General features: G+C 34.9%; 1 protein-coding gene across 11 annotated transcripts in view; it reads left to right on the forward strand.

Moving 5' to 3' along the window:
* TBC1D5 (TBC1 domain family member 5) overlaps positions 1-25,379 on the forward strand; it is a 312,792-nt gene that overhangs the window by 231,890 nt on the left and 55,523 nt on the right. For all 11 annotated transcript variants that reach the window (XM_077787221.1, XM_021538132.3, XM_021538130.3 and 8 more), the window contains 3 exons: positions 4,238-4,380; positions 10,199-10,305; positions 25,163-25,248. In XM_077787221.1, the coding sequence (XP_077643347.1) occupies positions 4,238-4,380; positions 10,199-10,305; positions 25,163-25,248 (336 nt within the window). The remainder of the gene's footprint in view (positions 1-4,237; positions 4,381-10,198; positions 10,306-25,162; positions 25,249-25,379) is intronic.

Genomic DNA, 25,379 nt, shown 5'->3' on the forward strand with positions numbered 1-25,379 from the left:
CCTCATCCTTTTTCCATATCTTATTTTTGAACAGGCAGATCACAGCTCAAGTCTGTCTACCCTTTCTCCTAAATTATTGACCATGACTTTACATAGTAAATTTCACTGGCTACAAATGTTTGCTTGAACATAATTCATGACAGAGTTTAAAGAGACAGAGCTTACATATCATTTTCTCAGTTAGTAAACAACTGATGTTAATTTTGGCATTTCTCAGCTTCCAAGTGCTTAGTTTTGATAAAATGGTGTTCTTTTCAATACTTAAAGTCCATTTAAATAATTTTCTTATAAAAAAAAAAGGCAGCAAAACTTGCACTGAAAATTAAATTACATCCTGCAAAATCCTACTGACCCTCCTTTCTCTGCAAGACCTTGACTAGTCTTGCAAGCATTGGCAACCAGAGCAACAGCATCCTCTGCCACCACGTCCCCTAAGTGACAGTAGCCATTGCAGGGGGTGATACACATTTCTACCATTTGCCATGCTGGGAATGTAGAATGTGTAGCTGGGATGAAGCACAGGGTGGCAGATGCATTCTTGGGCTGGTGGCAAGAGTTAGGAAGAAACAGAACATGCTCTGTGTAAATCTTCACTCTGCTGTGCTTAGGTCAAACAAGGAATTACCAAATTTGGGCTTCTCTTTTTTTTTTTATATGCACAGTAAAAAGGAAGATACCAGAGACCTTGTTGTTTTGATTCTAGACCTTAGTGAAATGCTTGCAGAAAAAACTAAGTTGAGCACGAGCAGAATTTTTTTAGCCTTAATCTAATGAATAGTATCAATGAATGAAAAAAAAAAAAAATCAAGCCTTGAGCAGATGCTTGGAGTGGAAATTGTACTGAACATTGAGTTTAGCAAATGTATAAATGACTGAAAACATGCTCCTAACAATAGACCTTTTTAGGCACCTTGTTGTCAACTTGTAAGCCCTAGATCAAAGCATTTAGCCTCAGAGTGATGCTCTTCTGTTTCCTGGTGTTACAACTTTTCTTATTCTTTCTGATTTCATTGTGTTGTTTTGGCTCCATAAACATTCCTAAGCTGTTTATTTTACCTCATTGGTTACAATTTCTTGTGCTTATTTAATTTTTTTAAGAAGAATACCTCACAAGAAGACTGAGAAGATAAGCAACTACATATATGGAACACGTAACATAAGTTTAAATTTTGATGGTTGGGGAATTGTCCTGTAAATCTCTTGTCAAAATGGTTTTAGTGTTAGTTAAAACTGGTAAAGATGAATCATTGCCTTTTTTAATGGCTTTGCTAGCACAGAGTTTTCTCCTGCTTTCCCTATATTGTAAGGTCATTAATGAATCATTATCTATTTCTAGTAATTACTGATCTCTTGAGAATATTGGTTTAATTATATAGGAATCATAAGTAGAAGATACAGTTACATATTCTATAATGTAGGTAGTAGTACCTTGGTGTATCATGGCTTTAAAGAATCTGGGGTTTTTTTGTAAATTTTAATTGCTAAGTGTACCTGGTAAAATATGAATTATTGTATTACCACATGTGATAAAAGGTATACTATTGTGAGTTTCACAGGCTGCAGGTGTAACAGATGCAAGGCAAGATTATCAGGACAGAACAATAATTAAAACACAGACAGCCATCTCAACAAAAAAAAAAGGGAGGGGAGGAAACAAAAAGAAAAGGTTTATCATGTGCAATGCAATTATTAAGGGTGTCTTAAATTCTCTGCAAATACTTGTAAAAGCAATAAAAATGTGTTAGTTTGAAAGACAGCTTTTCAGTGTGGGCACTTAGTTAAGGAATTAAGATCTTTTTTATGAATATAAAAGCTGAGTGAAGTCCTGCCATATGGCAGCATGGTTCATAGGCAATAGGGCCTCGGTTTATAGATGCTGTGAGCTAAACGTTGCTGAAAAAAATAAGAGAGCATAAAGTATATATGCTTTTACAACAGTATGAATTGCTTACTCTCTTTAAGACAGGAAGGTTCAAATAATTAACAGCAATATTATGTTTGCAAAAGGAAGTCCAGTTGTTCTTCAGCAGTCTACATCTGTGAAACGTGATACCTCTGGGGAATGAGATTTAATTTTCCCAGGAGAAAATATAAAAGCAGGAGAAAAAAAAGGAATGACTTCTGCTTGAGCAGAATAAACCTGCATCTACAAACGATTAACACTGCATAATGAAGTAGTAAAGAAGCAAAAGAGATTTCTAATAAAGGACTAATAACAAATCCCATTACACCATGGTGTATTTTTTTCTCTTGAAGTGTATTAGACTCTTAGCAAGGTTTTTGAATGAGACTTAGGTAGTTGCAAGCAAAGTCAGCTCAAATGCTTCAAGCTTTGCTGAGATTTCTTACCTAGCAGTTTGTGTAGCTGGCAAGTTGTGGTTTTACAGGTGGGAGGAGTTGCTACGGCAGGTACAGGGCTTCACACGGAGTCTGAGTAATGTTTGTGCCACCATGGGGCAATAGTCTCCTGTAGGCTGGGCACTGCAGGGTAATGTGCCACTATGGCAAAACCCCTTAAGTAGAATAGACATGGTATTAAATGCACCAGCTAAGCCTTGCTTTTGTGAAACAGTTCTGATTTCTTTTTCTGAGGTCTCAAAATAAGTCCTCATAGGAAAGGGGTTTGATCAGAGAGGGAAATACAGAGTTTTTGTTTTGTTGTAGCTAATATTTGGACTTCTGTAATTGCTGTACTAACATAAAAAGTTACAAAATCATAGAACATAAATGTTTGATATGAGTGAAATGGTGCTATCTTTTGAAATCATGTATTTTCACTTTTAAAAGGGAACATATCTTGCAAGGAAAAGATTCTATGTAGTGATCTCTAAATCTGTACATGGTTATTTTTGTGGATTGTACATATGGTTCCAGTGGCATTGGGAATAAAAGTTTTGTGAACACAACCTTCACTCACAACAGTCCCTTTGAATTTCTTTTATAAGAGACTGTCTTTTTGTGCAGATTGTTACTATCTTCAAAGCTTGTGCTAGACTGGCATGCTGGAATTAGTTTGTCCAGTATTCTCTTTACACTGGAATCAGAAAAAAAAAAAGCCAGTAACAAAATCCTGGATACCTTAAACCAACAATGAGTTCTGGAACAAAAGTGGTTAAATATGAATTCTTACGAGTGAAACTAATCTTGAAAAAGAAATTTCTGGTTGCCTTTTTAGAAATTTTTGTGAGTTTTAAAGAATGACTTAATTTGCTTAGCAGAAATTTGCAATCAATCTTTTCTTGCCACTGAATAAACAGATTCCACATGCGTAGCTATTTGCATATCCCAGCTAAAAATGTAATTCATTATTTTTAAGTCCATTTCGTAATAACTATTTCAGGATTAATGTTACTAACTATTCTTTAGCTCATTCAAATGTGACCTTAGATAATCCTGCCTAAAAAGATACAAAGCTAGTGGATCTGTTCTGGAATAGGGAAAAGAAGTGCCTTTCCTGAGGTCAGCAAGTAAGTCAGTGTAACAGTCAGAACTAGAAATGAGAAAACTAGAGAAATAATTTTCTTCTTCTGCATCTCAAGCTTCCAGCCTCAAGCAAATATTGCATTTAATATAAAAAAATTTCACATTTTGCTAGGTATAAAAATGGCACAGAGATGAATAGGAATTAACAGTATAGTCTACTCGAGGATTATCACTAAATCTGGTAAAGATTTAAATTAGCTTTAATGAAAATAGCATCCATAGCATATTTTATATGGAGTTGCAAACACTGTCATCCATTACAGGAAGAAAAACCCCTTTGCAGTTACTGTGACCTGGTCCATTTTAGTTGCTCTTTGGCATCTGCTTCTGAACTGGCTTTTGCTTGACTGGGCTTTTCAGAGCTTCTCATAAACCACTGGCTTCACCCTCCTGATTTTGCTGTTCCAGGCCATTCTTGCATAACATTTTCTCTCCTTCATCTTAGGTCACTATCACATTAAATGCTCAAAAATGTGGTACATGGGATTGATCTATTTTGTCCTTTGAGTGTCACCCACGTAATAATATTAGTCAGGGAAGCTTCTACAGTCTCTAATGTATAATTTCTTTGATGCAGATGCAGTAACATTTCCACAAATACAATTAGTTAAGTCTTTATCAAAGATCTTGACAATTAGCAGAATTTTCTGATAAAATGTTTAGGATTGGAGCTGATCCTGGAATATATGTCCTGACTTTACCATACTTAGTAAAATGGAAAAATACAAATCATAACTTTTCCCCTTCTTTTCAGGCGATGGGTAAGGCTCCTGTTTGGACGTGAATTCCCTCTTCAGGATCTTCTGGTTGTCTGGGATGCTCTATTTGCTGACAGTATCACACTGAATTTAGTTGACTACATTTTTGTAGCCATGTTATTGTATATCAGAGATGCCTGTAAGTATCAGCTATCTTACTTTTTTTTTAATATAAAGAATGCAAACCTATTCTTTGAAAGGAGACCTTAAAAAGGCTAAATTTCATTGTGACTTTTTTAACATATTGAAAATCATTCCAAATACTAGGAAAAGAGCTATTTATTATGAGACATGGCCTCCTGTATTTATGAAACAAATTGTATCTTGGAGTTAAATGCAGGTTAGTTTTGTGAGTAGTTCTGTGTTTTTACGTGGAGTTGCAGATTTTATGTGCTCTAAGTGATACAGGCAAGTATAGAGCTCCACCTTCTGACGAAGCTCATGAATTGAGTAAAGTTTCCCTGTGACACTTGAAATATTTTTATGCTGTTCCCCTGCGAGAAAGGAGAAAATGCACGAGACAATGGCTCACAATTTTTGAAGAGATATCGTGAATAAAACACACAGATGAGTAGCAATTACTGAATATGTTTAATCTGTGCAAGAGGGGCATCTTAAAAAAATATCTGTTATTTTATTTCGGTTTAGTACACCTAAAATTTGTGGACAGGTAAATTTTTATAATTTAGTGATGATCAATAATATTAAGTTGGGACAAACAAGCAATCAAGAAAATTTATATTTTCTATATAATTTTAAATGGAAGGAGAAAGATACATAATGATAATTGAGGCATTTATTTCTGTCCTATCAGATTCTGCAAAAAATTCTGTATGCAACTGATGCAACAAAGTATGCATTTCACAGCAAGATGTATGGCTGTCATTAAGTATGTGAATTCTATAGCAAGTTATTCAGAGTTAAGTATATACCATCTGTAAGCTTCAGGTTATAACAAGGTCACATATTTGACACAATTTTGTATTCTAGGACATAGGAAGTTTTCAACATCTGTGGTTCCTTTTTTAGGGCCCAGTCTTGGAAATATAATGTGGTACTTTACACGTACATGTTGTTCCACTGCCTGCCTTCATGTGTTTTTTAATTACTTTTTAATAAACATGCAGAATATAGAGCTACCTTTCATTCCTCTCAAAAAACTGGATGTTTAATTCTGGTCAGAAGTTTCAAAATTAATGGTGATGTTTCAGGATGATCTGACTCCAGGTCATTATGTTTTGCAGTCTGAATCTTGCCTGTTTATATTCAGTAAACTGAAGTAATTTAAAATTTTTGGTAGAGATATGTTCTGAAGAGGCATGTAAGAAAGTTTCTTAGCATCAATATATTATTTTCTGTCATCGCTTACCTTTAAAAAAAGCAGCACATTAGAACTGTGCTCCTAAGAAGCCTCTCTCTTCTTGGGGAGGGAAAGTTATTCTGGCTTTGTTTTCTTTTGATTTGTGTTGCTGAGGTACAAGTATCAATACGAGTTAACTAAAATGTGAGTTAAAAATGTGTTCAGGCTTTTGTATGAAATCAATCTCCCTCTTTTCCTTGAACTTCCCAGGCTTAGTAGATAGAGTAGTAAATAGCTTTGCAGTGAAGTACATTTACCCACATGAGAGGCAAAGTCATCTCATCAGGGCAGCTAATATGTCATATTTTGACTGTTTCTGTAATAAGTATCTTCTTGTTCTACAGCTGGACCTAGTTAGTTACTCTAAGCATAACAGAAAGGGGAAGCAAAATAAGTCATAAATACTGTAAAGTTGAATCTATTTTTCCAAAGTAAATCTCAAACCATAACAATTTCCACAGTTCTTGATTACATGAAAAACCTTTTGTTATATATCTGTAACAGAAAGTTTTCTGTTTTTCCTCATGGTTTTTATTGCTGATAATATTTGAGCTTTGAACAGAGTTCAAAGTTGTAATAATTTTAAAAACATTTTCAAATAAAGTAAGTTTATAAAAGCTTCTCTTTATTTGGTGAAAGGAAACATAAGCTCAAAACATCCAGTGGTGATAATCATCTTTAATTTAAATAAACCATCGGGAAATTTTTAGTTTAGAAACTTTGAAACAATAAGAACAATAATAAAGCTCCTGCGATATTATGTTATGAAAATGTCAAATATAAGCAATTATAATATTACAGTACTCAAAGCATTTGAAAGTTTAGAAATTGTGCTGATTCTTTTAAAACAACACATTTGGGGATGGGTGAAAGTTGCTGGTTTGAGAATTGATGAATTCTTTTTCTGTGCTCTATTATGATATTCTCAAGGACATGATTTTAAGAAACTATTATTTCTTCCATATTTCTCATTTTTATTTTAGTTTTGAAATCCTCTGTTGCTCAAACAATATATTATGCAAGGAGAAGGGAACATTTAGATTATCAGATTATTGCTTATATATTTTAGAGATTACAGGTATATAATCATGTACACAGCCATTCTGTAAACTGCTCTGTTCAGTTTTACATCTGTATCCAAGCAGATCTTTGTCTTTGGAGTGATAATCCTCACATGCCAAGCATTGGGTTGTGTACCAGTTTAGCTGTAAATTTTAATAAATTATTTCCTGTGTTTCTTTGAAAAAATTCTTGCAAAAATGTTTTTGGTTTTTTGAGGTTTTTTTATATCTATCAAATCAGGAGCATTAATATTTGCTTCTGTTTCACCAGTGTGAATATACATGCAGTTGATGAAATCAGAATGGAGGGAAGGATGTGATGCAAAAATAGATGTATTTTATCTACTTCCCTTCCAAGAAAGACAAGAATGAAGAAACCTGGAAGACCTGTGTATATTTTGCATAGTAAATTAATGCCATTGTTGCACAAGGAGCTAATTTTGACTGATCAGTATTAAAATAAGTGTATTTTTATCTTGTTTCCACTTGAGGAGTACGTATGGCCATTGTTAGAATTTTTTCATCACTGAATATTTTGAGAGAAACAAAGGAGCCATAGCTTCTTCTTAGACTAACTGATTAGTTATTTTTGTTATAGTGCAAGATGTTATTTTGTCTTTGTTTAACTCAATTTAGGGGTTACTAAGGAGAACCTGGCCATGTGTAAAGCACCAGGGGGGAATAATCCCACCCTTCCAGGGTTATGAACTAATTTGGATACAGAATCAGTGACATCAAATATTAAACTTTTAAGAAATTAAATGTATCAGAAATTTTGGACTTTGTTGAGGACAGTACTCTGAATTTTCAGGTTTTCCACCACATTACTGCTGCTCATATCCAGGGGTGGTTATTGGGCCAACAGAGAAAGTTCAGTCTCTTCTACAGCAGAAGGGAGAAGACAATTTGATGTTCCTCTGGTCACTAAATTACAACACTAATAAAAGGAAAGTAAAATTGTTTTCTCTGTGGGGAGGAGTTTCTCTCCTCCTTTCCCTAGAAATGCCAGTAGGATTCTTCTTTGGGAAAGTGAAAATTTGTGGTTCACAGTAGAAGTTGGATCCAGATGTGACTCTCACTAAGCCAATGAGAGAAGGAAAAGCACAGCTGAAGAACCACCAAGCTTTTTACAAGGCAGCTGGACACACCAGCTACTGCTGAGACTGGATATTTGTATTTCACAGCATCTCCTTCCAGAAACTTCATCCTGTAGACAATTCTTAGAAATCCATTTAACACCAATAGGCATATTCAGTTTTGTTTTACTGCTGTTTACCTATTATTTTTGAGAAAACTGGCCCTCTCTTGTATAATATTACACATTTTGTCCTGAAGAGACAAGAATCAGAATGGTTTGAGTTTGGAAGGGACCTTCAAGGATCATGTAGACCAATCCCCTGGCATGGACAGAGACATATTCCATTAGACCAGATTGCTCAAAGCCTCATCCAGCCTGACCTGGAACACTTCCAGGGTCATCCACAACATCTATGGGCAACCTGTGCCAGTGATTCACCACCTTCACAATGAAGAATTTCTTCCATATGTCCAATCAAAACCTACCCTCTTTCAATTAAAAATGTGGGGGAAACCCTAAGAGTAAAAAAAACCTGTACATAAAAGTTAGCAAGTCTTTCCTTTAACATGCATGATTTTTTTTAAATGTTCTGGATTATAAGGGTTTTATGGCAGGGGTCAAGCCTGCACCATTAAAATAAATTCATTTTTTTAATATTTGGTTTTCTCTATATTTGAGAAACAGCAAAGAACTCTTCCAGGAAAAAAAAATATATATTAAAAATATATTTTTAATCCATTTTACGTTGCAGAATAGAACACATACTTATTTCTTCAAAGGAGAAACACATTAGTGTTACTGTCTATCATTTATTAAAATATTTAGCATTTAATATCAATATTCACTGTTTTTATTTGCTTTGGTAAAAAGGCATCATGATCATAACCACAGTTCAGTATCTTGAATGTTATTTACATAGGAGAGTTTGATTGGGTATGTTCTGTGTGGTGTTCATGTTATACTCTGAAAGAACTCTGACAGAGGCCATTGTATTGTGTTCATTATGCCAGCTTTGTGACTTCAAGAAGAAAAAGCAGGTACCTGAATATGAACAAGGAAAACAAAGGGTAGGAAAAAGAACAGGCAGAACAGATAAAGAATGAGTAGGATAAGTGAGTGCTTTACAAATGAAAGCAGATGTATGAAATTACAAGCTGTCGGATCAGCAACGGAAATGAAGATGATGAAGTGGTTCCTTACACAGATTATAATTATTCATTTTGCCCAGTCCTGTATCTTTTCCCCATAATCCTCTTGTTGTGGGAGGTAAGGTAAAGGAGGATATGAGGCTTATTCACATGAAAGAAAAAAAGTAAACCATTTAAATTTGTTTGTCCACAAAACTGCCCTTTATTTTGCTTTTTATTGATTCAAAATAATCTTGTATTTGCAATATCCCGATTAATTAAAGGTATTTCTTACTATATTTCTTACTACAGCTAAAGTTCTCAGCATAGTAAAGTTTGTTAGAAATTTATTTACAATTGTTATTGTTTATGTTGCAGAGTGGAGACATCATTAACAGGCATTGCTTTGACAGCTGTGGCAGATGGATTGCCTGGATTTAGATGGTGCAAAAGAAATGAAGTAGTTTACATAGACCTGCTTGAAAAGATGTCTTTAATAATTGCACTCATAATTAGATTGATTTGGGAAGGAAAGAAAAAAACTCAGATGACAACAACAAGCAAAAAGCCATAGAGTATGCTTACATAGATTTAGATAAAATCAAACAGATTAGAACAAAATTATAAAGTTTAGCAAGGCATGCTGAAAATTTTCTGAATAAGTGTTAAGTGAGAAAATCTAAGCAAGTTAATGGTGTAGTATATTTTTTAGTATTTATGAAATTAAAATCTAGTCTTTTCCCTTTTTTTCTGAATATTTTGTGAAGTTTCTGATTTAAAAAAAACAAGGAGTTGTTGAATAATTTCATGTATGCATAGGTATCTGAGTGTGTATATACATATAAATATATATTTAAGAACAACATAAAAGATATTTCAGCAAAAACTCATCAGAGTGAGGCATATATCATAAAGCCATAAATGCAAATGATCATATTTAAATTTAGATGTCTGTGGAGGAGCGTCTGAAAAGTCCATGTCCATTTTGCAGCACAGGATTAGTTCTTCAAGATGTGCTGATGGTGTTGCCCTGAGCTCCACTGACTGGGGCAGGCTTTGGGGGCACAGCTACAGAGATCTGAATTGAGGCATCTGAATCTGGAGCTAGCAGAGCTCTTCTTATTTATACTAAACCAAGTGTAGTCACAATGCTTGATTATATCTATCTCCTTTTACTCTGAGCACTGCTTGAGTTCTGAAACACCATGTGGGAAAAGACAGCCAAATCTGAACAGTTATGAATTTACTGGACGAAATACTGGTTTAGAATATCAAAGTAACACAGTAATATTCTCTTCTCTCTCTCCCTTTTATTTTCATTTTAATTCTAGTGATTTCAAGTAATTATCAGACCTGTTTGGGACTTCTGATGCATTATCCACCTATTGGAGATGTTCACTCCCTTATCCTAAGAGCACTTTTTCTCCGAGATCCAAAGGTGAGATGCTCACTCTGTTAATATAGGAAATAAATCACTGTAATTAAATGTTCTAAATGCTATGAAGTTAATAACAACCTGCATTTTGGAAACTAAATGGTAGTTTCAAGTTTCTTCTCACCTGACAAAAGAGCTGAAGGAAAGAGTTGAAAACAAAGTAGAAACAAGTTCCTTCATTCTTTAAAGGATACTTTAAAGGACACTTTGCTGAAGTTATCCAGGAGTTCTGGTAACTGCAGATGTGCTCTTTAGAATAACTTTGCTTGGTATGCTGCACAGACATCTTTTAGGATACTGTTTCAGGGAAACAGTAATGTTACTATTTAAAACCTAGTAAGCTGTATAGAAAGCATCATGCAATTTCATCTGAAAGACTTTTTTCATGGGATTTCTGGGATTAATCACTGTTAATCCTTAAAGCACTACCCCTGCCCAATATATAACAGTTATTTGATGGTTTTTGATTAAAACCTCGAGTTTGATGTTACAGCCTGTAAAGATTCACATGTACAAAATGTATAAACTCATACATTCATGCCACATATTACTAGCATGCAATTTATGATGTACTCTTCTATTAAAAAAGGAAGGAAAACCTCTTCCTGTTTTAGACTGGCATGTGTATATGTGTGGATATAATATACAGGAGGCATTCACTGTATAGTGGATAAAGTGCTTGAGATTCAGCTGTACACAGTAATCTGTGCCTACTCAGATCTCTGACATATTGCAGAATTGTGCTGCTGATTTTGAACTGTCTTTGTACATGTCCCATTAGTAGGTTGCCAGTGTAAAGTCTGATTTCCCTCATCTTCTTGATGCACAACATCTTAGAAAGCAAAAAATTCATCACTTCTGCACTCTGACTGCCTTCTGCAAAATTTCATTCAGTACCAGTGTTTACACTTTTATGGATTAAGAAAAAAATTGTCTCTTTGTTTTTCTATATCAGTTTTTTGCAGAAATCTGCATCCTTGTAGTTGTTTTTTTCATTCCACTCAAGCACAAAGATTTCTTTCATGATGAGAAGTAAAGTGTATCATCTTTTCAGTGTGTAAGAAAGTTTCTAACGTTACATCTCAGGAATCTTTCTTAAGATTTTGGCAGTAGTTTGTGAAATCCAATTGCCCAGCATTTGTTTATGTACTTTCATAGCAAAACAAAATAGAAATATTTTTTAGAAGAAAGATACAAAGGGAGGAAAATTTTGCTCAGTTATCCATCTGAATTCAATGTGTAATCTTTCATTTATTGACGAGATATGTTAAACAATAAAGTGATTACTAATTATTCAGCTGTCCTCTGAAACATGCTAGGCAGCATACAAGATACTCTGTCAGCTGAAGGGGACAAAAATTAACCACCAACTTCCCACAAAGAGGCTTAATCTCTATTCCACTTCTTATGCTCTTGTCTCCAACAGAATGAAGTTGTCAGGCTCATAAGGCCTTGATGTCCTATTAATTAACATTCTCAGGTGGGCCTTGAACACATTTCAAATAAATACTGGATGTAGTTCTGTAGTTCTTTGCTCAGGTGAATCAGTACTTGAAACTCTTTGATTCAAAGAGTGGTAGTTGCTTTGTCAATTTAAATATTATAAAATCCAGTTGTTTCTCATTTCTGAGCTGTACTTTTTTGCTTGGTAAATACTCTGAATGTTGAGGAGGTCTGATTTCCAGAAAATGAATAGCCTAAGGTACTTGCAGCCATCTCTAATTTTACACTGTGTCTTTGTATTGAGGCTGCATGAAGAGATCAGGACTTCTTACAGTAAGGACATAAAACCATTCTAAAGGATCCTTCTAAAATAAAAAAATTGCTCAGGTTCTGAGAAATAAATGTATTTTCAAGGCTATTACTTGAGTACCTGTTTCTTACCTTTTCCTAAGTGTGACTTCAAGTTTCACTTAGGTGTCTGTAAGCATATGTTTGTTCAGTCTCTTTTTTCCTTATATATGAAATAGAAGTCTTGGTGTTCTATAAGACCTATGCACAAACAATTCCAAGTCTGTCAATATTTTTCATTAAAACAAATGAAAGGAAAGATTCAACAAGGCATCATGGGTGCTGTAGGAGTCTAAAGCACAGATTATATAGGAAAAAAGTGGGAAAGTTATGATACTTTTTTTTTTTTTTTTTTTTTTGCTAGTTGCATAGAAATAATTCAGTTTGCCCTTATTCCTTGTTCAGAGAAAAGGTGATTGGAAGAAATGACAAAGAGATTTTAATCTGTAGTGCAACTTGTAAGTTGTGATTAACAAATTCAGTGCTTAATTATTTTTCTTCTCTGTTTGATGTTTTCCTGTGCATTTCTCCATCACAATTTTTTCGTTTCTAATAGGAAATTACATTTGGTTCAGTGCAATTTTATCTCTCCTTATCCAGGGCTGAGTTTTCCTGCATGGTATTACTTTCATTTTGCTTGGGGTTTAATATGTGAAATCAGAGAACTCCTCTCTGGGAGACTTTTGCATGGTCCAGACTTTTGCATGGTCTATTATTATTTCATTATTTGTTGAACATACCAAGAATGTTCAGTGTTGTTCCAAATATCTGAGAGAGGCTTGCTGTCTGCTCCTTGAAACTTTAAATCTCAGCTGGACAAGCAATTCAGTTTAGAAGTCATTGCCAGTTGCAAACAGGAGTCTACCTCTTGCAGGTTTGCTAATATAGATGTTGTCTTCCATATTATTTTTACAGCTAGGAAAATACCAAGTCATCTTACAGAGGGGAGGTTGTAGGGTATTTGGACTAAGAAAGGTTGGAGGTAGATGGGCAAAACTGAAAGGTTCTTAAGGAACAATCTTGTGATAAATGGTGAAGTTGTTATCAGATGTTAACTCAGATACAGCTTTTCCATTTGTAACTTCCAATTGTGGCAATAACCTGGGTTTGTATATCTAAAAACATCTATAATTTTTTCTCTTTCCTTACTCTGACATAACAGGTATTTCCTTCTTACTTTTTGTTATGTAGTCTATCAGGAGAGCTAAACTTAGGCTTGACCAACCTGTTGCATTTTGTTTGCCTCTTTTCACTGCAGTCATCACCAAGAGAGCAACCTAAATGTCAGAAGCAAGCTGTACTTAAAAGGTGGGGGGCGTTTTTTTCTTACAGATGGACAAGTACAATTTCCTGACCTTTTGTGAAATCAAGCCTTACCAGAAGCCTTAGCATTATCCAGTATTAACAATAATATGAAAAGTCATTAGTACTTGCCATTAACCTAAAGCTTGCAGCAGCTCTCCTGTTCACTTTGGGAACCCCAGTTGGCAGTTGAGATGAGGGAACATTTTAGATACCACATCCCTGATATTTTTCAGTTCCACAGAAGAGAAATACACATCTCTGTAATAGCTGAAAACAAGTTAATGCACCTGTCTCTGAAGGGGCGGGGGGGCCTGAGAGATACTAATTTTACAGGCATGAGTATGGATCAATGCAGAATAATTGAATTTCAGCCTTTTCTGCATTTGACTATCTCCACTTCTTAGGACAACGTGGAATGAAAAGCTCAAATCAGTGTTGTTGTCTTTGCATAGGGCGATAAAGTTAACCTGTTTTGCAGAGTATTTGTTTCACATTTCTAATCTTTGAACAGATAATTGCCTCAATTATTTATATTAAAGTAACTTCTATGCATTTACAATCTTTTTGAATATAAAAGTAGAGTTTCTTATGGAAGAATGAGCTATTAAAATTGTGTATATGTGAAATGAAAAAATAAGGGAAGGTTCTTCTATGAATATCCAAAAACATTTACTGAAGGTGTGTGTCTGCATACTTAATACGAGTGGCTCATTTTCTTCAGTTTTTTTCCTTATCAAAACCACTGAGCACTGTTAATTTTCACAGCAAAGGCAGCAAAATTAAGAAGTAGAGATATGGAGATACGGCATTGGAAAAATATAAAGTGATTAAAAAACATAGTTCTAACTAGAGTTGTTCAAATAAAAAAAAAAATTTAAAAACCCAATTAGAAACAAAAGTCATAGAAAATGTGAACATATTGTGTTCCTTAAATAACCAGATGTTCTTTCCTTCCTGAAGGCAGCCAGGGCTAGGAATAAAAGGTTTAAAACTATTGTTTTAAGTTAACTGTGAATTTTGAAAATCTGTTTTCACCCTTTAGCAAATAAAATTCTAATACAGCAACATAAGCAAAGTAATTTTCATCTTTGGGTGTTCTTATTTGTGTGTTGTTCAATGTTGAAGTGTTAACCTTATCACAGTGACTTATTAGAAAACTAAAGCACTACATAGAATACTACAGTTTTGCACCGCATACTGTAGGAACCTGACAACTGCCCTTTGTCTGAAAGCTTACTGTATTTGTTCTTAATTTTTATGTAAAACAAGTTTGCTTTCAGATATTTTAGCATGGTGAGTTGTCCCATTCATTGAGCAAGCTAGTTAGGAGCTTAATTCAGTGGAGACATCTTTTTATCATAAGCTACCAATTAAAAAAAAAACAAAAAAGAAAAAAAAATGTGCTCGGTTGATGGGAAATAATTTGTTACTTATGCTAATAATATTCTAGCTACTGCTGCTGATATTTTCTCAACATTGTATTTTAGCTATTTGCTGACATTGAAATAAATATCAAATTCTAGCTAAATCCATGGAGAAGAATACATGACATTTCAAAGAAGTCATATTAGTTCATCATGACTGAAATTACAGATACTGCCAGAAAACTTAAGCAATAAAATATGGTCTGATCACTCATATAAGGAATAGTTGGAAAAATCTGCATTCTAGCTTTTAACACTCTTCACTGTCTAAGCAATGAGTAACAAGGGGAAAACACATTGCTGAAATTTTGAACCAAACTCTTTGTACATTTATTTTCAGCTGAATTTTCTTCTTAAGTAGCTGCCACCGTCTCCTAGTTTTCTCCAAGCTGGTTTCATGTGCCTGAAAGGCTGTTGAGTTTCACTTTCTTCTTCTTCAGACAAATTCTTTTCTATACACTCATTAACTGAGGTGCCGCTGCAGAGCTGCAACTGTCCTTTGAACGCTGCCGTTATGTCAGTATTGTTGTCTTGCCGTTTGTGGCAGGCGAAAAGCAGGTTTGGGGTTGTTTTGTTTGTTTGTTAGCACTGTGTGTGCAATCTGGCATTAATTGCCTCTCTTTAATGACCAGATTTCAGCCAACCAGAAGTTGGGATCTGGCAGCTCGTTAATTCGTACCTCCACGCAGAGGTACTGCTGGGGTGCAGGTCCACTGCGTTACAGGGGTACCAGCAAGGGGGAGGGAGGATCTCAACAAACATTTTTGCTTTTTAGTTTTGATCATGAAGAATGTGATTGATATTTCAGGAGCAATAATAATTAGGTGGGGGGGTTAGGTGCATGAAACGTAAGTTAGCAGGATGCTGGGATATGGATGAACTGCCTTTACTTTAAATAAGGAGAGTTGCCTGACTGAGTAAGGTCACCTGTACTTTAAAGGAGAGTTACCTTTACAGGTACCTTTACAGGATACTGTTGATAAAGGAGATTAAGTTTTCCAGAAAAACTAACTACACATCTCTCTATCTGAAAGAAAAGGACTTAGGAGAAACAAAAAATAAATGCATTTACTTCTAGTGATTCACAGAGAATTTCTATTTGCCTTAATTTCTGAAAGTTTAAGATCTTGCATACACAATGCAAGGTAGATAGATTTTTATGGACAAAAATGTGGCACCATTCTCAACTTGACCTCTGCTTTTATAACCACATTCAATTCCTTGTAGAATACTCAAGCATTTTGATGTTCTAATAATTCCATTTGCAAATACGGTGAGGTTAAATGTAATCTAAACACCACACTTCAAATAAATCAATGTATTTTTCTGTAACTGCATGCTAAGCTTTTTCATGATGGCCATGATATTAACTTATTTTTTGTTTATTTTCTTGTTCTTAAAATGAGAAACTTATATTTTCCAATGAAATAGACTATGCTTTGTTTTAAGAATTATTGATTTAAATATTCAGTTATTGTGTTTCATTAATAGAATAAGGTATGACAGGCAGCTAAGAGTTTAATGATAAATTACTTGGAATAACCATGTTGCCATAGTACCACATAAAAATAGTAATTGTACCATAAATTAAAAATCCGCTTCATTTCTGTACATTTGTTTCAACATCTTCTTTCCCCATGCACCTCTGCATTTTAGAATACAAAAAAGCTACATGGTCAATACTTGTGATACAATAGCTTTTTTATCTCTCTCAAAGTTCATTGCAATGTCTTCACTGGTACATTAACCATTTAATCAACCCACCATAAAATAGTCATCCTCAATATATCCTGTATGTCACAAGCAGTATTTTAAGGAAAAAAACTTGCAAAGTGGTTGGTTAGTCATCTAGTCAAGGCTTCTCAAATGAGAAACCTTTCGATGTCCTTCTCATTCTGCAGCACCATATGCAAGACAGTAGTCATCACTTGAAGGAGAAAGCTGATCTTTTGGATTGCCAATGGCAACACAGTTCCCAAGTGTTGCTCTCTCCTTAGTGTTGCACACACAGGCCGGTTGTGTGGGTAAGAATCACAAACACTGTATCTATCTGAGCTGAACAACCATTACATTTAAATTAATAGGAATACGGTGGGAAATAGTATGGAATAAAGCAAAGCTTCCAGAACAGTGGCACCTCCTATAGTAAAGCCATGCCACAGATAAGGCTTTGGTGAAGAAGCAAAGGACCTGTCCCAGTTCTGTGTGGGGCCACGCAAGACGGTGCTTCAGTCCCCTGCTGGCAGCAAGAGCAGAACCCAGCCAGGTGACCTCATTGTCCCCATTGCCCATCCTGTGTGGCCCCGCAGGGGGAGAGCCTCTGGCCTCCTTAAGGGCAGGAAGGAGTGGGTGGTGTGGCTGCTCATTTCTGGGAGGGTCAGGAGGTGCAGAGTCTTTCAGGGGAAATGGCTAAAGGTGAGTTAGGAGCTACTGTTTCTACTTACAGCTAACAGTTGACAGCAAGTCACCAAGACAAGATGGACCAGAAAGTTCTCTTTAGAAGACAGAATTTTTAAATTCTGTTCCTTCTATTTGAGCAGGTTGACATCCTCAGTAGCAAAGTAAAAGCAATTCTGATTGTACTTGCTGCTAAAGCAAGAAGCTGAAGCATTTAAAACTCTTAATTACTTTACCTACCAATAAAACTTACTGCTTGTGAATTTCTTAAGGCTGTTTCTTTCAGCTGATAGGTTTACTTCTGTTTAAATTGTCATTTAAATCTACTGACCCTCTCCTAAAAAAGCAATACTGGTATTTATAAAATTGCAGTTATAAAATGTATTTAACATTGAGGTGATTATGGTTCTTCTTATGTGAATCTGACAATTCAATTAATCATTTCTAGTTTGCAAGGGAGTTTATCAAAAGGAAGCATTTAAAACACTTAAATCACTTTGATTCTACCTAAGCAAAAGTTCTCCATGTCATAATTTATTTACTGAAATTTGCAAAACACAAACTGTGAGTTATATAAAAGTTGATTAATAACTTTTCAATAATATATTAAAATTAACTTTTGAATCATAGCCAATCTATTATGATGGAATTTGAATTCAGACTCTTCTAATAGAAATGTAGATATACTGCTTGTGTACCTATGTATTTTATAGTAAATATTCGTGTATCAGTTGTAATGAAGGCTATTGGAGTACATTTGTATTGGGAAGCGCTTTTCTGAAAGAGCAAAATACTGTCAAGATAGAACTGGGAGTGATATTTTTTTTCCTTTACTGTAACTTTTTATGGAAAATTATGTTTGGAGATGTTGTCTTTCATCCTTTGTCTTTTTAAGGAGCAGAAGTGATCAAAATGGCTCTCTAGGATAAATCCTCATTATTTGACTCCTAAATGAAAGGAGTTGCTTGTCCCGCAGCACCAGGCCCTTAGCTTCTCTCTGTGTTTCACAAGAAAAGACTTGGATGTCATATTCCTTTCGGTGTGGTGTGTGCATGGGGCTCTGTGAATGAGCTTTTTTCACTCCCCTGGGGACCTTTTTCAAGTGGTTTGTGTAGCACATTACATGCAGAATGTGAATTATTCTGTTTCTTCTCCTTGTAGTGAAAATAACCAAATAACACCTTCAAATGTTCTTGTTTTGCCCTGATATGTGAGATTTGTATACAAGCATGTATCTGGAGAAGATGTAGTGCTGTAAGTGTGCTTACCAAGGGGTGTGTAAGTATAAGCTTCGGATAACTGCATTACTCACAAAGCCATCAGTGAGTTATGCAGGTTGTCCAAAACGAGTGCCAATAAAACCATAATGTGGTAGCTTTTCTGTACATAAAGATGTCATATTTTAAATCTCATAATTTGGAGCATTCCGGGGTTTAAAGCGAGGCTTGCTGTGTGTTCCCTTCAAAAGCCTGGAGCTTTCCTCCACAATGTTGTAAAACTCCTGTTTCTAACTGTGTGAGGCTGCAAGATGCCAGAGCATAAATCTGTCATGGGGTAGAGCTGAACACTGTCAGATTTATACCTTACTATTTAGTTAATTTACTTCTTAAAACCAAGGGTTCAGCTGAAAAATAGGCAACTAAATTAAGAGGCAGATTTAAAAGGTACTTAAGTGATTCTGTTGATGCAAGATGGGGATTTTACACAGGTTATGAACTTGAACATTGGCAGGTCGGAGTCCTTTTGTCTGGAATATCAATAAAAGCTGATTTGGTAGGATTTGATCTACCTGTTAAAATGCAATATGCTGTAATATTATAAATGAAAATAAAAAAGGCTTCCCAAGCAGTTAGGACAAGAAGCCAAAATACACAACTAGAAATTTCTTTCAGTCAAGTCACTGAAGCATTTTTAAATCTCACTTGTCATTTTTTTTCAGTTCTTCATCTCTTGTCATAGAATGCCCATGTGAGAGAAAGCATGTGTGTATGAAGTTAAAAACAGACCATAACGCACAGCATTTAAAATATCTTCCTGGTGTCTCAAATTTCTAGTTGCCAGGGGAATGGAGGGTTGTCACGTAACAAAACTGGAGATAATTTATTTCAGCCTAATCAGAGTTCAGGGGTCTTCCATTCTTGACCCAATTAATTGGATTTTCTTTCTTTTTCTGTTTTTTTCTGGTAAATTTTGTTGCTTGGGGAGAAGAAAAAAAAACTCCTTAATTTTCTTGAGAAACAATTAAATATGATAATTCTTCATGCTGTTATTGCATTGTAAATAACAAGGTCTGTGATTGAGACCCTTAGCATCTTCTGAAAAATGTAAACAGGAAGCATTATTCCCAGTTTGAGGATTATGGCATTCCTTTGCCAACACCAATATTAGTGCATAGATCTCCTGACTCCTGCGATTAAAGGAAGCTCTTTATTAGTTCTGTGCAGTGTATCCTTCATGTTTGTGCTGCTTTCATACACAGGGTTGACAGACTATCAATCTATGTTTTAGATGTATTTTGCTCTTGGCCTTGAACCACTTTTGAATTTGCAATAGTACCTTATATTATCTAATGTCTCACTGGGTTTTTTCATTCCAACAACTCAGTGGTTCATAGGTGAATAAAATACTTTTTATGCTCCAGCAGGTTGCTTGCTGCAGAAGGTATAATAAGGGAAGAGGAGAATTAGCAGGTGAAAAGAAAGGTTTGTTTGTTTGTTTGGGAAACAGGTTGTTTTGGTTTTGTTTGGTTTTTTTTTTTTTTATTCTGGGTGCTTTGGAGTTTGGGGTGGTTTGGTTGTTTAGTATAAAAATACTGATATGTTTCTGTAATGTTAAGCCTTTGCTTATACTGTATAAGTGTGTTCTCCACCCATGTGGGGTGGAGACAGCTGCCTAAACATCTGACAAAATAAAAAGAGGAAAGGTGAAATTCTCTCTCAAGTTATTAGATAATAATTAGTAAATACTTCACATTAATTATTAGTGCCTAATGGAAAAACTGCTGCTGAACTAAACAAACTGTATCCTTTATCCACATCTCAGCTGCTATATTTCAGCTCTGATCCCAGTCAAACTTTTTGTCATGTTTATGGCATCTTTAATGAAAAAAGTAGCATAGATATCTAGCAGAAAAAGGTCAACCTTTCCTGACCTCTCAGTCCTATTTGAATTTAAGTTCACATAATCCTCCAACTTTCATTAGAAACAAATGAAAGGGAAAAAATAGAATTTTAATACAAAAATTTCTTAGGCAGTACAAGAATTATGAAAAAATCCAGTATTGCCATGTCAGCTGACAAGGGGAAAAAAGGAGAAAATTGACTCCCTGGAAATAGTTTTTTTAATAAGTAGAACAACATTCCATCATGATCCTCCTCTTCTTTTTACATATGTTTGGTTCAATCTGGATTTTGATTTAAGCTTAAAATATTAGTAGTTTAGGGGGAAAAATAAATGTTTGGCAGCATTTGGATAATATATTTTAAAAAGCAGTTTTAAAACATTCCATTTGACACTACTGCGATGATTATTTTGGTCAGCCTATTGTGTCTGAATGTAGAATTCACTGCTGCTATTTTGTTTGATTTTTCTCTGTTACATTGAGGTTTAGTTTCAGATACAATCTATTAAGTGGAGTATTATTTTAGTAGCTGAGGTTTTCCCACCTGTCTACCCTAAAACACCTGCAACATATGTTTGTGTAACCCTGCAATGCTTTGTGGTTTGGGCCTTGAGAAATTCCCCCAGAGCTTTTTGCTTATAAACAGCTGAGCAATTCATTTCTCTGACGACAAGTGTTTTTCCCTTGGCAGTGAGTCAATAGCATGTTTGTTAAAATACGTCTCATTTTTCGTTAGATATATTGAAAATCTTTTTTTCATTCTTGTCTCTTATTCTGAACCTTCAGATTTTGCGCAAAATTGTGTTTGATTTTTTTCCCTCGTTAATAAAACGAAAAAGGGAGAAAAGAAAATACCTCAACAAAGAAGATTGTTATCGAGATTCCTCCACTTGCACCTGCATGTAAACTCTGAAACATGCTGTGTATTCAGGGGTGAGATACCAGGTGCATTGTAGAACAGCCTGTGACTTCTGTCACACACAGACATGCTTTGCTATATCCTGTCTATTCCTGGGTAACGTGATGTGATGTGTCTCCAGAGGCCAGGGAGGAAAAGGGGTCTGCTTAGGAATTGGAGCATATGGAGCAGGATCCTTAGCTGGTGGGAGCTGCTTTTCAGCAGTTTGTGCAGGTTTAGGGGATCAGCTGCGTTCAGTGTGGTTCTGAGCACGGCATCAGTCCCTGGGCTAGGTAAAGCGCAGCTGTGGCTATAAGCTAGCTCAGCCCCATGGCCCTGGAAGAGGATAAAGGCAAATAGAAAGTCCCCAAGAACCTCCTGGCAGCCATGGGAATTGGAGTGGGTTAGTCTGGGGGTGGCTGGGAATAGACAGGAGGACAGGGAAGGCACTTAGCAGGCAAATGAGCCGGGGACAGGGGGATCTTTTAGGCAAGGAAAGGCTCAGAAGCAGGAGTGCCTCAGAGATATCTGAAACATTTTCAGGCTTTTTTTTTCCTTTTGGACTTCAGCTAATACATTTTGAAGAGACAAAGTCCAAAATCACATCCATTTCTATGTGTTTCTATATGTGAATTTCATACAATGCCCTTTTAAAAGCATAAATTGGGCATTTTCTACCAGTTGAAACTATGTTCACTCTAAATAGATATTAAGATTAGAAGAAGTGTAAATCCAGCAGACTAATCCTACAAAATGGGTGTGGGATGGGGGAGGGAGGGGGGTTAGTATTGTCATAGACAGCTTTTCTCTGATTTCTGCTTTCTCTTTCCTTATTAGGGGAAAACCATATATATGTGTTAATCTGTATAATGCCCTCAGCCCTCACACAGTTTCTTGGAAGGATTCAACAAACTATAAATTTGAAGGACTGATTTCACTGTCATTTTAACATTATCCTTTTAAGAAAAAAATATTTTTTCTGACTTAGTAACAACATAATGTACATAAATTGGAAAAGAAAAATAATAATTTTGGTTATTTTAGTAATGAAAAATACAAATTGGATTTTTCTAAACGGCACTGTGTAGGAAAAAACTGGTTGCTGTGAATATTTTAAGCAACAGAGGTATTTTTTTTATAAATAAATTTAGTCATTAATTCTGATACATAGGTTGCAATTTAGAGGACAGCTCAAATTGAATGCCTAGAGAGGGGAATTACTTTAAAATTCTTAAGGAACAAACATCGTAATTGTGTAGGTTTCCTATTCTGCATTTTACATTTAACTTACCAAAATGGTTGAAAAGAATACAAAACTTAAAGGACAACCACAGTGACATAAAGATCATAATCTTCAAAATAACATATTTTTTACTGTCAATTTCAGTTTTCAGAAGGATTTAAATTGTCTGTGGTGATACTTCACAGATACTTGTCTGCTAATATATATATCAAGTTAGGTTTTTTTTAATGAAATTTTTTGAGAGGATATCTCAATGATGCTGCAAAAGAAGTCACAGTGGTAACCCTTGGCATTTACTATATTGCATTTCTAATGTTTTTTCATAGAGTTTTTTTTCACTGCATGTAATAGTACTTTAAACAGCTTCTTCCTTTGATATCTTGAAACCTCACAGGAATTTAAATAGGCTCCTATGAAAGTAATGCTTGAGCCTCATTCATATGTTCGAGTTAGATGTTATTCCTATTAATGGCTTTAAGTGCTTAGATAGAAGATCAGCTTTTTGTGTCTTCAATTGCTTGTTATTTCTGCATAAATATGTTTAAGGATACTGTTCCACATGATCTTTTCCTCTTGTTTTGGTTTTGGGTTTTTATTTAATTCAGAAGCAATGTGTAATAATCTTTTTTACTATTTATTAGGTGGTAAAAAAGAAATTTCAATGTTTTTGATAACTGTCAATATATACTGAGTTATTGGAAGCAAATTGCAAATCTGGCTAGCACCTGGTGACTTGTACAAAAAGTTTCAAAAAGCTGTCTTATGCCTTAGAAGTGCCCATTATTTTAGCCATCTCTTACTCTTCAACCTCACCCTTCAAAACATCTAAAGAAAGAAGTTACTTAATTCATAGGAGAAAAGTTACACTGTTTGATTACTCAGACAGAAGTCTCAGAACCATCAGTTATCCTCATCATGTCAGTTTGGATTTGATTATCATAGAAATGTATTGAATTACCAAACTAGAGCAATAGTAACTAAAGCTGATTCATTGTTATTGCTGTCAGTTGATGCGGACTGACTTTCAAGCTCTATGAATCGTTAGAGTTATTCAAACATTGTTTTTATAACAGGAGATGAAAAATGTAGAACAGCCATTGCAGTGTGTGTGGTAGGATAGATGAGAATTTTTTTTAATGTTTATCTAATAGCTTTTAATTACTTCATTTTTAAGGAACATTACAAACATATATGTTTAAAATGTTTATTGTGTTTCCAAAGAAAGAAAATTAGACATTTCATACAAGATTAAGTCTAACTGCAGAAAACAATCTGGAAATTCCCACCCTTTAATATTCTTCCAGAAATCACCCTGGCCTTTGGTATCTACCAATTCTATAAATTTTTTTCCCTCCTTTTATGCTCATGAAATGTTTTGGTCTTTGAAATTCAAGTCCTGTATCCTCCTCCAGAAACAAGATTGTGAAAGAAGGAGGGCTATCTGTAGGTGCGTGGAAAATGAGAGGATAAGACTGTAGGTACTCCAGTCTGTAATGAAATCTGAAGAGCAAATATACCATGTGAAACTGAAACACCTGAAGACTGACTTTTTCAAAAATATAATGAATTCTCACCTGTGAACAACAGTTTTGGAAAGGTCAATACATGGTTCACTAAAATTGTATTTACTACTAGCAGGACTTAAGAAGACAGATAAAAATATAAGGCAACAGCCAAAAAAATATTAAACCTTTGCAGCAAGCACTTAGAAAGAATTTACATCTCTTTTATGCAATATATCTGATCACACTGCAGAAATTTTTACCTCTTTACTGTTTTCTCTTGCACTAGAAATTATTTAAGCCATTTCTCATTTATATATATATATTTTAAAAGACCCTCTGTTATTTCATTTCCATCTGCATGCAATTTTTTTTACTTAAAAATATTTATTTGCTCCTCCAAATAGTGTCCTTTAGGAGGATGCATGCATTCGACCAAGATACTTTATGTATATTCTGCAGTCTATGCTTAATGTTCAGTGGATTCTTAGATCCCAAAAGGATGATTTTAGGACTACTGAAGGCTGCATATCCCATGAAAGAGTTTCATTGTGTCAGAAGTGGAGAATAACAAGTGGATTCTGGTTTCAATATTAATTATATACACTTTATTATAGGACAACAGTTCTTTATTCATGGCCTCAGTTTTCAGTACGGTGAAATTTAGAGAGGAAAAATAGGCTCTGTGTGCCATCTAGTGGGATTGTACAGGTTGTCTCACTAAAATTAATTCTTTGCCTAGCAGAGATACAGCTAAAATTAAAAATAATTTCTAGAGTTTCTCCATACTATTACCATTTTATTTAAAAACATAGCACTTTAGCCTGGAGGTGGTCACATTCTATACCTGACCTGCAAGAAGAAATCATATCAGTCTCTGTTCTTGTCCAAGAATTATTGATTTAATTAGGAATGCTACCACTACAGCAAACAGCCTCAGCACCGTGTGGAAGAGTACTGATTTCTGTGAGTATGGAATGGACTTACAGGTAGAATTTGGTATTATGTTAAGTATTTTCAGTCTTCACTTTAATGTAAATTACATTACTGCCTCAAAAAACCAAGATCCCAGGAAAATTAATTGTTCTGTAAGTTTCTAATCCTTTTTAATGAATGTATTTCATGTCTCTGCTTAAAATCTCCCAGAAAATTACAATGAAGTACTCTTTTATTTTTTAGCGAAATCCAAGACCGGTGACTCACCAGTTCCAACAAAATTTAGATTATTACAAAGCACGTGGAGCAGACTTGATGAACAAAACCCGGTAAGCTATTTCTAAATATATGTTCACCAAACTAAGACTTTGCATAAAGAAAATGTTTCAGAAGTCACGTTTATCCTAAACAGGAATTACATAAGCAGTATTAGAAGCGTTTATTTCAAATCTATCCCTTG

This window comes from Lonchura striata, chromosome 1, assembly GCF_046129695.1.
Source record: "Lonchura striata isolate bLonStr1 chromosome 1, bLonStr1.mat, whole genome shotgun sequence".
In the NCBI taxonomy this organism is placed as follows: domain Eukaryota; kingdom Metazoa; phylum Chordata; class Aves; order Passeriformes; family Estrildidae; genus Lonchura; species Lonchura striata.